Source organism: Zalophus californianus, chromosome 11 (assembly GCF_009762305.2).
Source record: "Zalophus californianus isolate mZalCal1 chromosome 11, mZalCal1.pri.v2, whole genome shotgun sequence".
NCBI lineage: Eukaryota > Metazoa > Chordata > Mammalia > Carnivora > Otariidae > Zalophus > Zalophus californianus.
Window position 1 is genome coordinate 27,751,537 of NC_045605.1, and position 16,072 is coordinate 27,767,608.

Below are 16,072 nucleotides of genomic sequence, written 5' to 3' on the forward strand. Positions count from 1 at the left end.
TTTCTCCCCTTTCCTTTCTCCCAGAGTCCCCCTCTCCCCTCCCCCACCTCGCATTACCTATCTGTGAAGTTGCTTAGAAGATGCTTGCAAAAGCTGAGGAGGTCACTGGAGCTGATGGAGCTCCAGGGGTAGCTCTCCTCCCTCTGCTCACACCTGCCCACACTTCCCCAGAAGGACCAGGTGGGGGAAAGAAAAGAAACACCATTAACTTCTCAAAGCCTAGAGATCTGTGTAAAGGTCAAAAGTAGAGAGCATGAGTCTGAACCAATAGGAAGACAGTCCAACCCATTGAGCAGTTTTCATAGCAAGAATCCTATCAGCGAGCCTGAGCAACAGAAGAAAACACTGTGTGCATGAAGATTTAAGTATTCCCTAAAATGCATCAGCTGGTTCAAAATGCATCAGCACCCCTCCCTTTACGTCCTATTCCATTTAGAGGTTCTCTAAGAAAGGCAAGTAAGGAGGGTGCAGCACGCATGACAGTCAGAGCAATGACCTGGAATGGGATGCCGCTGAGATCAAGTTCAGAGCATGAGTTAGTAGTTCTGTGCTCTAGAGCAAGCGCTAAACGTTATTGAGACTCAATTTCCTCTTCTATAAAATAGAATTGATCTGCCTTATCTACCTTAGAGTTGTTCCAACATTCAGCTGAAACTGCATAGTAAAAAGCTTTGGAAACTGCCAGGTGCATTTTGGAATCATTCCAGTCCAATCCCCAGATTGCAGACTGAAAGACAGGAATTTTCCCTCAGTGCCATGTCAAAGCTCTTCTCCCCAGCCCCTTTAAGTCCTATTCCACTTCAAGCCCTTCCCCATATACAGCTCCTGCCTCACCGGCCCATCTTTGCACTGCCTTTCCAACTTTCTCAAGGCCCACTAGCCTACCATAAGTGACTCACAACGGTCCACGAACCTAGCGGAAGTGGTTCACTAAGACTGTGCCTGAGCATTTGGGCAGCAGTGAGCCTTGCCGAGTGGTGGAGTTGAATCCCTGCTGAGTATGCTGCAGTTCTCCTCCGAAGGACAGGGCTGACATAGGGTGGCCCAGCTGGAAGGCAGCCGTGAGGCTTTGCCCACCTTCCACCCCAGTGCCTGACCTTTCTCATCTCACCCGCCCCCACACCCATCCCCCGCATCCCTTCCCATCTGGCCACATGAACACTCAAGGGAGGCTGGCAGTAGACTTGCAAGGTGGGGAAGGAGAAGGAAAGAGATAAATTGCATGGGAAGCTGTTTGACAGATGAGGAAAAATACTTTTATCATGAAAAGATTCAGGGCTACCTTCTTCACCTTAGTGATGTAGGGTGCCATAGTGATGCCCCACAAACAGGAAAATGAAACAAAGAAATAGAATGTAAAAGTGAATTCAATGGAAGCATTCAGGTCCAATTGATGATTCAACTTATGTTTATTGAACCCCGGTGCAGGGATAGCCACAGATCTAAAATCAAGAGCATTAGGAAAGTAGCGAACCATAAATGGCAAAAGGGAGGCATGAGGGACTGGAGCAAAGACAGATGGTGCTACAGGCTGTGCTTTCAGAAGTGACCGAGCTCATTCTGATCGCTGAAGCTCTTTATTTCCAGAGGGAATAGGAACTTTTAATATCGGCAGTATCTGCTTAGGAGTTAGTCTTTCCCTGAAGGTGTACTCACCTGATAGAGGGGGCATGGTCCCACACCAGTACCAATAACAAAACAGAGCAGAAACAAAGGCATCCCTTCTAGCTGCTGAGCAGGGGAGCGGGGACAGAACGCTTTATGACCAGGCTCCACCTGCTGAGACAAAGCTGTCCTGCCTCACTCCTCTCTGCGGCAACCATGAATTTGGGTAAAAGGATCTGTACGCCAGCTCTCTACTCAGATTTCTCAGGCTGCTTTCAACCCCCACATCCTTCTTGTCGAGCACAGGGCAATGGGTCATTGCCAGAAGTTGTAGACTGTAGACATCTGGAATGTTCCAAGATTTGGGTTCATGTGGTCTTCAGTATAGCTATTGGACTCTTCTGTACAATCGAAGAATATCTTAGAGAAAACAGACCTTGCACTTGGGGCATTTCTCCTATTCATCTGTGTTCTTTTCTCTCTCTCTCCCTTTTTTTTTTTTTCTTAACCTCCTCCTTTGCTAGTCTCCCACAGAATAGAGAGCCATCTATTTTCTCAGGGAATACCCCTAAGTTATGCTCATCTAATCTCAGAAATACCAAGCAAGATTTATACAAATGCATGGATTTCCACAGACAGGGTACACTTGGCTTTACGAGAAGTTCTAAGCTATTTTGTTACTCAATTCTGGATGGACGAGAGAGATTCTGATAAGAGAATTTCATCCCTCCTCCGCATTTTCTGCCACCCTTGAAGTATTTCTCTGTTCCCCTTTTGTAAGCACAACAGATTGCATGTCACCCTCTCTTATTAATATTTGGTGGTGCAGGACTCCTGCCATGATAAATAAGGACTTGGGGATGCACCACCATCCCTCACCGAGCTCCCTTGCAGGCAAGTGTGCAGGGGCCCACACTGCCAACTCAGCGTCTTGGTAGCTGTTCATTTCCCATCCACTGTCCTTTGTCTTTTATCTCCTAGGCATGAAGTCAGATTTGATGGTATCAGTGGGCTGGGAAAGGTTGGCTGATTAATGCCTGCGAACCTCACAGTGACTGTCAAACCAACTTATTAAAGAATGGGGGAGTAAGTAAACTCTGTGTATCAGGAGGGAAAAACTGCAGCAGAAAAGATGATCAGTTCTTCCCTGCAGAGGATTAAAGGTAGTTATTAGGCCCAGCCATCCAGCAGTGAGCATTTCTGTGACACTTGTGTCTAAATACTGAATGTATAAAAAGACATTCTCTCATCTTCTTTCTGGACAGTGAATATATCCATTGGGGTGTGAAACCAGCTCTCCTTTGCCCACTAGAATCAGACAGAAGCCCTGTGCTTACCTCGGTACTTAGATTTAGCTGCAGGCATTGGCTTTGGTGGCAAAAAGATCACGTTATGGATTGACCAGAGATACTAACTTAGAGGCTTGAGGGGAGTGTTTCTTTTTTTCTTTTTTTTTTTTATCTTCTTCTTTTTCTTTTCATACGTTCTTTATTTTGAATATTTTATCCAATTCTACCTGGCTCCTCATTAGTGTATCAACGAAAAGATCACAAATTTCAGTCAAATTCTTGGCAAGGAAAATACATGCTTGGATTGTCAGAGATCGTTTGTTTTCTTGATAGCCAAGAATGAACTCAGTAACATGAGCTTATGGGTGGCTACAACTCACCTTGAAGGCTCAAACAAGGTCCACACTTCTGCAAACTAGTGCAACAGTGATACCATCTCGAGCATGATATAGAAAATGTGTTAGAATTTCTGCATCTTTCCTTGGTCCCAAGTCAAAGGGAGTGGGATGGAGTGCAGCATCAGGGTAAATACAAAGAATATCTTGTATTTGGCAGGAGTCCTGCACCACCAAATATCTTGGCTACATTTCCCCCCCTCACTGTGGTGAGATGTAAGGCAGACAGAAGGACATTTCCGTTAAGTAGAAGTTATGAAACTTTGCTACCTGGCAAAGCTCAAGGATACATTCTAGCTAAGGATCAATGTCAAATAGTCCTTTGCCATGGACACTGAAGAGTACTGACCTTCATTCAAGCAGTGTGTGTTAGAGATTCAGGGAAAAGAGTAGCTGGATGGGGACAATGCAGATGAAGTTATTTACAGATCTTTGCCTTACAGAAAATCAAAACTGGTATCTAGATCACTGTGGAAACTTACGCTTTTAATTAATTTCTCTTTCTGGTATTTCCAGCAAACCAAACTACTAAGTAGAACCCTCCCATGTGTCCTTCCTCCAGCAGAGTCTAAACCAGCACCCCAGCAATCTATTGCTGCCCTCCCCCACACGTACCCTACATCTGCCCTGCTTGTGGTTTGGGGTTGAAGGCCTAGGACTACTTTATCACTCCATGAGTCCCTCTTCATTTTCCCTCCTGCCAATCACCATTCTTCTTGGTACAGAGACTCAAGTCAGTCGTACCTGAGTGAGACACTTCATGAAAATAGCGCCACCGTTGCTTCTGGGTGGGTCTCGAGGCCCCAGTAATCACTCCAAGGGACTGTCCTCGCTACATGGATAGACAACATGGTGCCAGCACTCCTGGCTTTTCTCTACCACCTCAACTTGACATCGTCTGTGAATCATGCTTTTGATCTTTGATCATACATCACCCCTTACATCTTTTTCAGAATGGCTTCCCACATCGCTAATGTCCCCTTTAGTCAAGAGGGATATCATATCTCAGGTGCCCTGAAAGCATAGATAGAGAGCTTGAAGGCATACATATGTATTCATCTCAAGTTGGTCAGATGTTTTAGTTTAGTTTAGGTTGGATTATATCTAGGTTGCCTTTCCTTCTATACGCAAGGACCTTTGCACAGAGAATGGTATCACTTTGATGCAAAGAATTTCATGCATTTTTGTTTTTTTTACTTTATTGAGGTACAATTGACAAATAAAAGTATGTTTAAAATGTAATCATGTTGATTTGATACACAAACACATTGTGTAAGGATTTTGCATCCTCTCTGCATCCAAGCTGAACAACTGCAGAGACTCCTAGTTAAAGTGGGAAGTAAAATATTCCAGATTGGACCACTTCCGGCCACTCGGGACATCTACTATTAGCAGGAGAGGCTCTGTGGATTGTTCTGAAGGCTTGAAGTTGATGAAATGTGGGTGTTTCATGGCCTAATCGTCAGAGAAGAGCTGGCATCCCAGTAAATTTCCACAGGCAGGTCTTCCCTAGCAAGTGCAAGTGCAGCAGAATAGGTGTGGGTCTTACTGCCCGTGGTTGCCCCTCTGGACCAGCTAGCTATAGTCACAGATCTGGGCCCTCTGGCACAGTGTTTGTAAAACACGTAGATAAATGCCAAAGTTTTACATCTCAAATGTAGCATGGGCACCTATGTTCAGATTGCTGCAGTATAATCCATTTGTTATCAGCCAATTTTATACCTAAGGCCTACAGACTTCAACTAATTAGAGGATAGTCTGGTGGCCAAAGAAAGAAAGTTGTTATACAAAGACGTATTTATTGGCTTGGGGCTTCAGGCTCCAAGGTGTACTGAGTCTCCTGCTACGATCAGATGGATGCGTTGGCTCTCATTGGATCAATGATCCAATCTACCCATCATTCCTATCCTGCCCCCCCCCCACTCCACCTTGTGGCAACTTCCCAACAAAGTGGAGGGCTGCACTAATGAGAGATGGGCTGTGGTCAGGACAGCAAGAGCCAAGGGCAAAGCAAGTGCCTCTGACTGCTTTCTACCTTAACAGTGGCTTGTTTTTAATTTCTTTTAGAGGTGAAAACTACAACTATGACCCCTTGGAAAGGTTGGTATATTTATTCCCAGGCATCTCTTCCTGGGTGGGGATGGGTATCCCAAACTCTTCACTTTCTTCCCAGATGCCTTCTCTTCTGAGCTAACCTCAGGAAGCAGCCCAGTGGGATCCTTCCCTGACCTTGAGCCATCTCTGTGCCAATCTTGATTAACCTGTCTCCAAGGACCTGCCATTCCCCCTGGGTAGCTTCCGCCCATGGACGTCTAACTGCTGTTTGCTAGCGGCACTAATGAGCCACCTGCCAGGGCCCAGAGTAGCTCCATGTCTTGGCTGCTCCATACAGGCCGGCCTCTCCTCACATGCAGATGCTCTAATGCGACAGTCTTCTTAGACCTTGGCCTTGCATGCTGTCTTTGCTTACCCTGTTCTCTCTTTCTCTCTTCCTCTTTCTCTAACTTGGAGCTGGAAGGGAAGTGATGGGAGGGAGGGGAAAATGGAAGGAAGGGGGAGGTTCTTGGGTGAGTCACTTGGCTCTGAATAAAACGCGTCTTATTTGAGGCTTTCATTCCCACTAGATGTTTCTGATGGATAAATTGACACTCACCACAGTTCTCTGGGACACTAACTGTCCTGGTAATTAGTCTCTTTAGGCCTCCACAGCTCTCTAATGAGGTAAAGGGAAGAAAGGCACCCAAGGCAGAGTGAAGGTGTGGCTGCATGATCAACAGCCCTCATCTGTGTGGCCCATGTCACCAGGATGGGCAGATGGGCTGAGCTGCTGCTCTGGCCAGAGCAGGCTCTGAGAGGGTCCTGCCCCAGGATGCTGGGATCCACACCTGCCTGGACAAAAGGTCTTCATCTCATGACATTCTTTCATATGCTGGCGACTGGGGGTAGCCTGTGTAGGACCCACCTGTCCCAGTGCCCAAGTGGCACAGGCCCTGTGGCCTCACTTCCTCTCCTCTCCTCATTCTTGGAAGATGTGTGAGTTACACACAGTGGCGGCCCCAAGTTTGTGGAAAGAAAATTGTATTTGGAGACAGAAGTCAAGGGAGCTTGGGGAAGTCAATTAAGCCTTCTGAGGCTAAGTCTCCACATATGAGAGCTGAAGAGAATAATCCTCATCTCGTACCTGAGTGTCTTTGAGGGGGCTGGGACACCGTTCCAACTGCAAGAACTCTTCCCGAAATCCTAATCGATACGGTTTTACTTCTATGTATACTTTCCCTCAACTGTAATTACTTTCTGTGACTTTTATTGGAAATAGAAAAAGAGGGGAAGGGTGTTTGGAAGAGAAAACTGAGATAAAGAAGAAGGTAGGGAAAGAGTGTTTTGTTTTGGTTCAGTTGGTCTTTTGCTTTTTTCTCTCAGTAGAATCTTAAGAGAAAGGAAAACACAGAGACAAAGTAAACATGAACACATTAGTATGCATCAAAACATTCTGGTTCCTTCATTCTTTCAACAAACATTTGTTAAATACCTGCCATGGGCCCAGTTAGACACAGATCCTGCCCTTAAGGAGCTTATAACACAGAAGAGAAAATTTATTATGTCAGATAAATAAAGAGAAATATAACACAGATGGTACGTATTTTAAAAGCTGGATGCATACGGTACTATGGGAGCAAAATAGCAGCCAAGTCAAGGAAGCCTGCCTGGAGGAGATAACTGGGGACCAGAATGGAATCTGGGAAGGAGTGGGAGTGATTTGGGTGAAGAGCATTTCAGGCAGAGGGGCAGAGGGTATGAGGATAGGAAGGAAAGGAAATATAGCTCACACACACGCACCGTTGTGTGAGCACACATGTATCTGGCACCCGTGTGCTTGGGAGGCAGGGAGAAACCAAAGAACGTGGGGCAGGAACAGTGGCTGAGGAGACAGATGGCAAGCAGATGATGAAATGTAGGGAAGGTTGGTTCTACCAAGGAGTTGGGAAGTTTTGTAAAGGCTGTAGGAATCACATAGGTTAGTATCATGATGAACATGGACTCATAGCAACACGGCTATGGAATTAGCATAAAGAATAGCTTCAAGGGGTCAAGGCCGCAGGGGGCAAGGCCCAGTCCGTGAACTTGTATGGCAATGGAAAGGAGAGCTGATGCAGCTGTCCTCTTTGAGAGGACAGCTGGAGTAGTACCCTTGTCTCGATGTTTCTCTGGGGTCAACCCCTGTTTCCTCCTCCTTGTGATCAGTTTTGTCCAGGTGAGGTTTCCTGGACGTGCCCAAGAGAAGGATGGGTTAGGGTGAGGGGAGAGAGTATGGGGCGGGGGGGCAAAGCAGGCTGGACATGGTCCCATGCAGTGAGTGACAGTCCCCTGTGGGCCTAGGACAGGAGAGCAGCAGAGAGGCTCTGTGAGCTTGGCCAGGGTCACAATGCAGGCAAGAGGAGGCTCCGGCACACTTGGTGGCCTTTGCCTTTCTTCTGTGGGAAGAGTTTTCCGACACAGCAGGTCAGGACCCCTCTCTGCAGGCTCTCTGTGGTGCTTCCCAGCAGGCAGCAGAGCCACAAAGGAACTCTGAGGGGCTTAGCAGTGAAGCCAAAGACAGGATGCTCAGAGCGCGCACCTGCAGAGGCTTCCAGCCATTGTGAGGTACCTTGGGGGTTGTTTGCCGACCCACAGCCGCCTCCCATGTGGCACGGCAGAGGCCCTGCCTGAAAACATGGCTAGACTTTTCTTACATGGTAATGAAGCCGGGTCCCTGCTGGGCTGTCTGCCTGGCTTGTGGCATTCTCCATTTTCCTCCCTGGCGACTCCCACGAGCTGGGCAGCCCCAAGAGGAGGGAATGCAGGTGGGAAGCCCAGAGCCACGAAATGCAGATAACTGGCATTTATTCTCTTCTCCTTTACCACAGGGCATCCTCCGAGCCATGGCCAGGGCTGGAAGTGAGGGGGGAATGTGCTGGAGGGAGTGGGGGAGTGGGCTGCAAAGCTGTGTGTGCAGGCGTTCAAGAGAGCAAAAAACAGGCAGGAGAAAGAGAGCCAGGCACCAACAGATGCGTGTCTGGCCAGGAGCACTCTGTGCCAGGCAGGCAGAACACCCTTGGAATCCCAGTGCCTTGCGCATGGGAAGATGGAGTGCAGACACCAGCCCTGTCCCACTTAAGCATGGAACCCCGCTCCACAAAGACCTGCTGGCCCTTTGACCTCAGAAACAACCTTTGTGGCTTAGAGTCAGCCTCAGTTGCGGGCAAAGGTCTTCACGTCAAGGATCTTGGAGTGGCCCAGAGCAGCAGGGCTTCCTCCAGGGAGAGAACAGACCACCTCAGCCTAGAAGGCATGGTGAGTGGCTTCTCTCCTAGGGTTCCAAAGAATGCTCTAAGGATAACCCAGAGATTGAATATGAAAAAAGGAGTCCTGTTGGTGGTTTACATAGAAACATACTAGTTAGATGTTACAAGACAGAGCCAATTAGTGATCAATGGTAAATGATAAGCATCTCTGAAGTTAAAATGTAAGGCTTCGGAGCGTAAAAGGGGAGTGCTCCTTTGTCCCCTATATCCCAATGAGGACTGAGAGAAGGAGGGCATTCCATGGCAGATGTCTTTTTTGTGTGTGTGTGTTGCCCAGCGGTTTACTTCCCAGCTGGGTGGAGAGCAGAATACATGTGTTTTGGGCTTCTTATCATGAGAACTTGCACTCCCTGGCCTTGGGATTACTGTGAACCAGACAGCACAGACACATGAGATTGGAAGACCCGGTCCATTTCAAACTCATGACCACCTCTTTAGCCACTGCCCTAGAATCAGAGATTTGTCCCAAAGGTCTAGGAATTAAAGTTAGATGGGCAACGCTCCCAGGCCAGGGGTTCTAGGACATGATGCAATCATCCCGTATGGAATCGAGAAAGCCTGGTTTGATGCTGATCTGCCTTAGCCAGAAATGTCTCTGATGTTTAGCATCCAAGTCAGACAAGCATGTCCTGGCTTTGTTTCTTGACCCCAGTGTGGACATGGGCTTAGAGGGGATACCAGCTTTAAATACCTCTGTTAAATTCAGGGCAACACAGCCTTCCAGAGCAAGTCCAGTCTGACAAGGTGCCCTGCTACATTAGGTACCTAACCCATCTGGGCCTCCAAACGTGTGTGTACTGTTCATGAATCATGGCTCCATTTGTTACAGGCATTCTTGGCCAGAACACTTATGTTTCAAACAATAAGGAAACTGCTGGGAAATTCCACGCACCTCATGGTTTCCTTGCCTCCTGCATTTGGTCCTGTCTCCCAAGAGTATCTGTCTGCCAGGTTGGGGTGTGCCTCCCACCTGCAGATGTACACGGCGGCAGGCTCTGCATCCTAGTGTCCGCATAAGCCTTCCCTCACTTGCAGGTACACAGTAAAAGGCCACCTATTGCCTTACTTGATCCACCTCGACGTCCAGCGGGCTGGTTCTGGCCTTTCGGGGATGGGATACTTGAGCTAGGGCTGCTGTGACCTCGTCCAGATGGGGAAGAGGCCAAGTGCTGCAGGTGGAAGCCCAGTGACCGGCCCGAGATACAGTGATTGACAGAACAGACGCCGAGTCCGACACAGCAACAGCGGGGAGACAGATTGCTGTGTCCAGCAGGTCCTTCCCTGCACAACAGAGCGAGCTGCTGGAGGGTTATGTGCATGTTCAAGGCAGGCACTGCTCAGAAGTGGTCAGATGATGATGCAGACACTACAAGGGTCTCACTTCCTCGAAGGTCTTTATAGAATATGAATTAATTCTGCCACCTTCTTCTTGAACTTGACCCTGAGCCATGGCCTTAACACGTTACAACACAGCAAAGGAGTCGTGGCCACCAGCACACTTGAACCTGAGCCTTGTGTTCTCTCCGTGCAAAGGAAATCTCCCCCATTATATAGTGTGCATCCACGGGATCCAAGCTATACAAGGTTATTTCTAGTGTGCCACCCCCCCACCCCGCCACGTATGGAGCAGGAACATGGAATGTCCCAGTTAGAGGGTGATCGGGTGACAGATGGTCCTTCTTAGACCAGGCGGCCCATGACAAGTATGTTCTCTCCACAGGCCCCGGCGCAGTCAGCGAAGTGAACAACGGGACGTCGAGGAGGGCAGGCTGCATCTGGCTGCTACTTCTTCTGGTCTTGCACCTACTCCTCATGTTTTGATGTGAGTGCCACTTGCCTCACTGGGGAGAAGCTGCCGCCACGGCAACCACCTGCCCCACAGCAACGGCATCTCCCACAGCAACAAGAGCACCCCCGTTTCTTATGAGCTAGAATCAAATGAAATTCCGGGACACAGAGCCTAATGGGACACAAATTCGAGGGAGGGGAACAAAGAATACTTTGGGAAAACACGTTTAAAAGGGAAATTGAAAACCGCCTTGCAGGCCTTGCGGATCCGTAGGCACAGCTGAGTTTTCTTTCTTTGCCCAAACGGAAAGAACGCGCGCCCGGCTTTGGACCCACCCGCAGCTGCATTGTGACCTGTTTGTGACCAGGGTGGGCCAGGCGCAGCCACTCCGCCCACTAACATGCCCCCAGCGAGGAAAATTCTGGAGTCGGCCATCCCAAATTCAATAGAGACGAACACAGAGCGAGTCGTGCAGGCCCAGTTGTGCCACCGTGGCCCCTTTCAGAGACTGTGCCACTGTTGTGTGTGCTACAAAACGCAAAATTAAAGAAAAATAAAGAAAGAAAGAAAACGGACACTAAACAAGACAGCCTGACAGCTACAATAATCCCACAATCAACAGTCACAAAAGATACTGTTAAACTTTTTCTTTTTTTGGTTTTCGTTTCACTACATGGACATCATGGATAATAAGGGATTCTGGTTCATTATTAATTTTATTAATTATATTTTCTGATATGAGTCTAGAATTTAGTGCAAAAACAAGACAAGACTAAAAAATACACAAATGAAAGGGGTGAGGAGAAGTATGTTTGTTAAACATTAAAAATAGTGTACTTCTTAACTAGGTTTACAACTGGTGGACCACACACCGGGCATTAACCACCTGGTGAGGATATGTCAGATCCACCAAAAAACACATACAATTTAACCAACATCTCCACCAGCGCTACAGATTTCTCCGTATCCTGGCATTTAATGCAGACAATTCTATGCTTCTACCTGCTGTTTAGAAATGGAAGGGTGATCCGCACTGTATCTTGAGTTTGTTGGCTATGCTTCTTTTGATGACATATATTATACAGTATATATATACATATATTTTTTTTGTTAGAGTTCTAGCCATTTTATTTCTCAGCAGGGTCCTTTCTCAGACATTACTGCATGCTGTATATGGGGTTAGCTGTGTGTTGATCTTCTAAAAGATGATAGAGTTTACTGGTAATTGTGTAATCAGCTCCTGCCTTTTTATTTCCTTGGGTTATTTACACGTCAGAGACATTTATAAAAAGTGGAAAGAGAAACAGAACAAAACACTAATACCAGGCGCAGCATGTTTTCCAGGTGTGGCTCTCGGAGGCGAAGGCCCTGACAGGAGGCCTGGCTTCTCCATCATGCCTCGTGGTGTGAGCAAACAGCAAGCAACCGAACCAACTAAACAGTTAGTAACCACTTGCTTTAGACCATTATGGGAATCTCTGATGCCTTCGTGACTACTGGAGAATTGAATCCTCTCGGTTCATTTTATTTAATTTCCCACCTTTGTGTGTGTGTGTATGAAAGAGAAGAAAATGCAGTTTTTAGATAACCTTTTTTTCCTCCCCTGAAGTCTGGGAATGGGAGAGGCCTCGGGGAGGGGTCCTGGATGTGATGAGGGAAAGTGGGATTGGGGGCTAGGGGAGGGAGGGGTTGTCTCTGACTTGACATTAAAAAGTGTTCCATGTCCCTCTTCACCTGGTGTGGTACCTCATTCTCAAGCGGGGGTTGGGGGTGAGGGGCAAGAGAGCCTGCCTGGCTCAGGTGTGAAGAATATGGAGGCGGATGCGCATCTGACTCAAGCTACTGCTCTTTAGCTCCCTTGTTGGGGTGGAGTGGGGTCCTTCTGTGGATGTGCTCTGATGACAGATGGGCCCAGGAAACCACCTTCATTCTCCTAACAGAAGCAAAGGAGGCGTGGCTCTCATGAGGACTGCATCTCCAATGCCTTCAAGAAGGTGCTGGCTGAGGTTTGCAGCATCCCGGTTGTGTCCAAACACCCCACTTTGCAACCTGGGCAAAATGTCAAGCCCAGTTAGGGAAAGGCTTTTATGTGTAATTATTTCTGGGAGGCAGCCTAGTGCAGCTATCATGAAAAGAAAAGACAGGGAAAAAAAAAAAGCTCAAAACACTTTGGGTTAGTATTAAATAATTCCAAATTCTACCAACCAGTGTTTTAGGGACTCTCTTCCCACCATGCCTACCCCCCAAACCTTGCCTTTAGTCACAAGTAAGAGAAAAAATAGATTTTAATACCAAATAGCATTTAAATAATTCTAGTCTCTTCTGATTGATTCTGGGAATTAAGTTAGTAGCTGTAGATTCACTGAGAGGCAGAAATGAGGTCATAGCCGAAACTCTCAGGAATTACCGTCTCTGTGTTCTCGGGGCTCAGTTCCAGCCAAGAGGAATGGGCAATGTTTAGGGAGGAGCAGTTTCGGTTCTGGCTGTTACTAGCAAAACTGAGAAAAGATTGTTGACTTCAGGTCTCTCTGTGCCCTTTTGACATTCCACCCTCACCACCAGTTTCCAGCTACCCTAACCTTCTTCCCAGCAGCGTGATCTGGAGCAGTCTGGCCAAACCTCACAGAAATTTGGCTGCTTTGGATTTACCCCTCCCGTATATCCCAGAACTGTTCAGGCATGGGATTTAGGTGTCCTTTGACAGAAAGTGGATGGGTGAGATTTACCAGTTCTCCCTTGCCTGAAACTACTGTAGGCACTGGTGGGGGGATTTGTGAGCAGGTCATAGTGTTCATAGGATTAAAGTGGACACGGGTAACTCCCGTATGCTAAACTTGAGCCCAGACACCTCTGAGTAAAATGTACCAAGACATCTGCAAAGAGACACTTCCTAGAGTTTTTGGGACATGGGAGCATGGGGACACATGGCCTCCATTTGAATCAGAGCTTTCTCTTTCATACTTACTGAGCATGCTTTAGATCACTCCTTCACCATCCTCCCAGGAGGCGCTGGCCAGTCACAGCTAAGTCTATAAAGTGGCATTGATGAGAAAGGCTTAAATTTACCTATTTGTAGAGTTCAATAGCCCTTGTGGTCTTGTGGTTCTTTAGAACATTGATTATTCAAGAGCACTGCCTTGTAGAAGCAGCTTTGGCGTGGCTGATGGGTTCAGCAGACAGGAGAACCTCCTATCCCGCAGCAAGAGGGAGTTCCTCTCGTCTTCGGCTCTGTGTGCCACATGAGTCCCAATCTGCCAAATTTCAGTCTTTAAAGGGAGCAACCATGTGCTCACAAGAAAGGGCCTTTAACCAGATGTACAGTTCAGTCCAGGAAGACATGGCTTTGATTAGGAGCTTATAGGGACAATTCTCCGGGTCTGTCTCTTCAGGAAAAGGAGTTTGGCCAGAGAGTTCTTGTTAATTAAAGAAAAACATCCTGAATAGTGTCTGAAGTTATCTTTCTTGGTACAGGTACAGATGGAAGACTATTCCTAGGCTGACCTGGATTTCAGGTGTACTGGACTCCTTGAGACTCAAGACTGGCATACTTTAGGATTCATCCAGAACACCCCCCCCAACTTTAGATATCCTTTGAGGGAGCCATGATTTAAGTCTGGCAGGTTTTATTCCATAACAGTCTCTCCTGTGTTTAGGGGGTGGGGCGGTGGGGGATGTTCTAGCCCTAACCACTCTAAGCAAACTCCTAAAGAACCCCAATCATCTTGTTTCAACAGAATTATCTGTTCCTTTCTAGCCACACAGATGGGCAATGGCTCACAAATTTTACTTAAGTTTTTCCCCATAATTCTTCTACCTAGTGGGTTCAGATGTCTCACCTGAAGCATTATGAGTACTTGTCCAAGGACAGTCTTCTGATGAGTGGAACTTCCAAATCTGGAACTATAATCACAGTTGATGGTCCACAAATATTTGTTTTTGTTGCTGTGGATGGTGATAATGATGGTGATGATGAATGACAGTTATTGTTCTTCAAGCTGGAGATAAGTTAACAAACAAATTAACACTAAAATCGGAGTGAGATTTAGCACATTTCACTAAACTGACTTATCTTTATTACATATCTCAGTTTAGAAGGGAGGGCAGTCACACCAATCAATCACAGAAACGTCCCTTTAATGTGTGCATTTGATTTTTTAAAAAATGTAAAATCTGGGATCAGCAAAACATCTACATTTTTTTATACTTACAATGGTACAAATTTGAGGTACTTCTCAGGACAGAACAAAAATCTGTGCAAAGGAGAGATATAGCAGAGTAGATGGTCCCTGCTCGTGATAAGCCTACACACCCTTGTGCTTCTATGGCCAAGTGTATATGCACATGCCAGCCATTTACTCTTCTACTCTTCATCAGATAAGCAACTTAAAAGAACTGAGATTAGTGTATCTGAGAGAGGCACTAAATAATACCTCTTTCCAGCATTAAGAAAAAACAAAACAAACAACAACAACAACAACAAAAAACAAAGGTAAACTAAATCTCAGACCTAGTTTGGTTCACAACTTGCTCACTGGGATTTCATTGTAGAGTTAATGTCTCCTTTATCATCCTAAACTGCTCAATCAGATCATTCTAAAGCATCAGTCCTTACCTCTCTCTGCTTTTAATTCAGATGCTATTTCCATGAGTGTCCAACTCTATCTTTCTCCAAGGCAATAAAGGTAAATGAAAATCCCCATGATTTGTTAGTAACTGAGATTTCTGAGTCTCTGCATCTTCATTCTAATTTCCCTGTCCCTCACAACTTCATATCTCTCCATCTTATCCACATTATGTGACTAGAACAACATAGCTTTCTGTAGCAGACTGTTCAATTCCTGAGCTCAATATGTGATCGCTTCTTATAATTTATGTCTGAAGCATATTGGTGCATTATTTTTTATGAAGGAGGCTTAGTTTGGCTTTCCTTTTCTGAATGTTGATCTTACCACCATCCAAGCTTCCATGTAACTTAGACATTGCTTCTGACATATTGTTAAGGTACATGAATTTATTTCTATACTTCAGGGATTGTTAACATTATTTGAAAATGAATTGTACCTCTGTCAGAATATCTATTTGATTAAAACTTCCTAGAAATATAAGTTGGCTATGGCCATAGCATTTACCTGGTTTCCAGTGATTCTGATTTTGGAATTTCTAAGTATCAGTATAGTATTTTGGATACAGAACTGAACTCCTGATGAGTAGAACTAAGAACTAGTCCAGATTCTATTACTAGCTAGTTGAGTTCTCTTTATCTTTTATATAAGGTGTGATGATGGGGGATTACTAATCATTTTCAATCTTCAAAATTCAATCATGTAATTTCAGACTTAATAAGATTTCTGCAAGTAAAACTTTGGAAAGTTGCGTTTTTGATAAATGACAATGGAAGGTGTGAATTGGGGTGAATAATAGAGCCAATGCATTGTCCTTGTTCCCAGGATGGCTTACAAGAAGGGGACATGCATGATCAAAGCTGCCATTTCTACAGACATGTGAAGTGACTCCTTAAGGAGAATTTGAGGGATGGACACCACAGCACCTGGAAAGGAGTGTTGTCTGATAAAAGACAGTGGGTTTTCTGGAACAGGAAATGATGTTAGCCCCAAGCTACTGTTCAGTTTTGCTCTCTATACGACACAAGTA

The 16,072-nt window shown here is 46.1% G+C and overlaps 1 protein-coding gene across 9 annotated transcripts in view; it reads left to right on the forward strand.

The window, feature by feature from the left end:
* NTM (neurotrimin) overlaps positions 1-11,148 on the forward strand; it is a 948,438-nt gene extending 937,290 nt beyond the window's left edge. For 7 of the 9 annotated variants that reach the window (XM_027580143.2, XM_027580137.2, XM_027580141.2 and 4 more), the window contains 2 exons: positions 5,357-5,389; positions 10,352-11,148. In XM_027580143.2, coding sequence (XP_027435944.1) covers positions 5,357-5,389; positions 10,352-10,452 — 134 coding nt within the window. In that variant the 3' untranslated portion in view covers positions 10,453-11,148. The remainder of the gene's footprint in view (positions 1-5,356; positions 5,390-10,351) is intronic. The other 2 variants (XM_027580139.2, XM_027580142.2) reach the window with 1 other exon arrangement.
* The last annotated feature ends 4,924 nt before the right edge of the window (positions 11,149-16,072 follow it).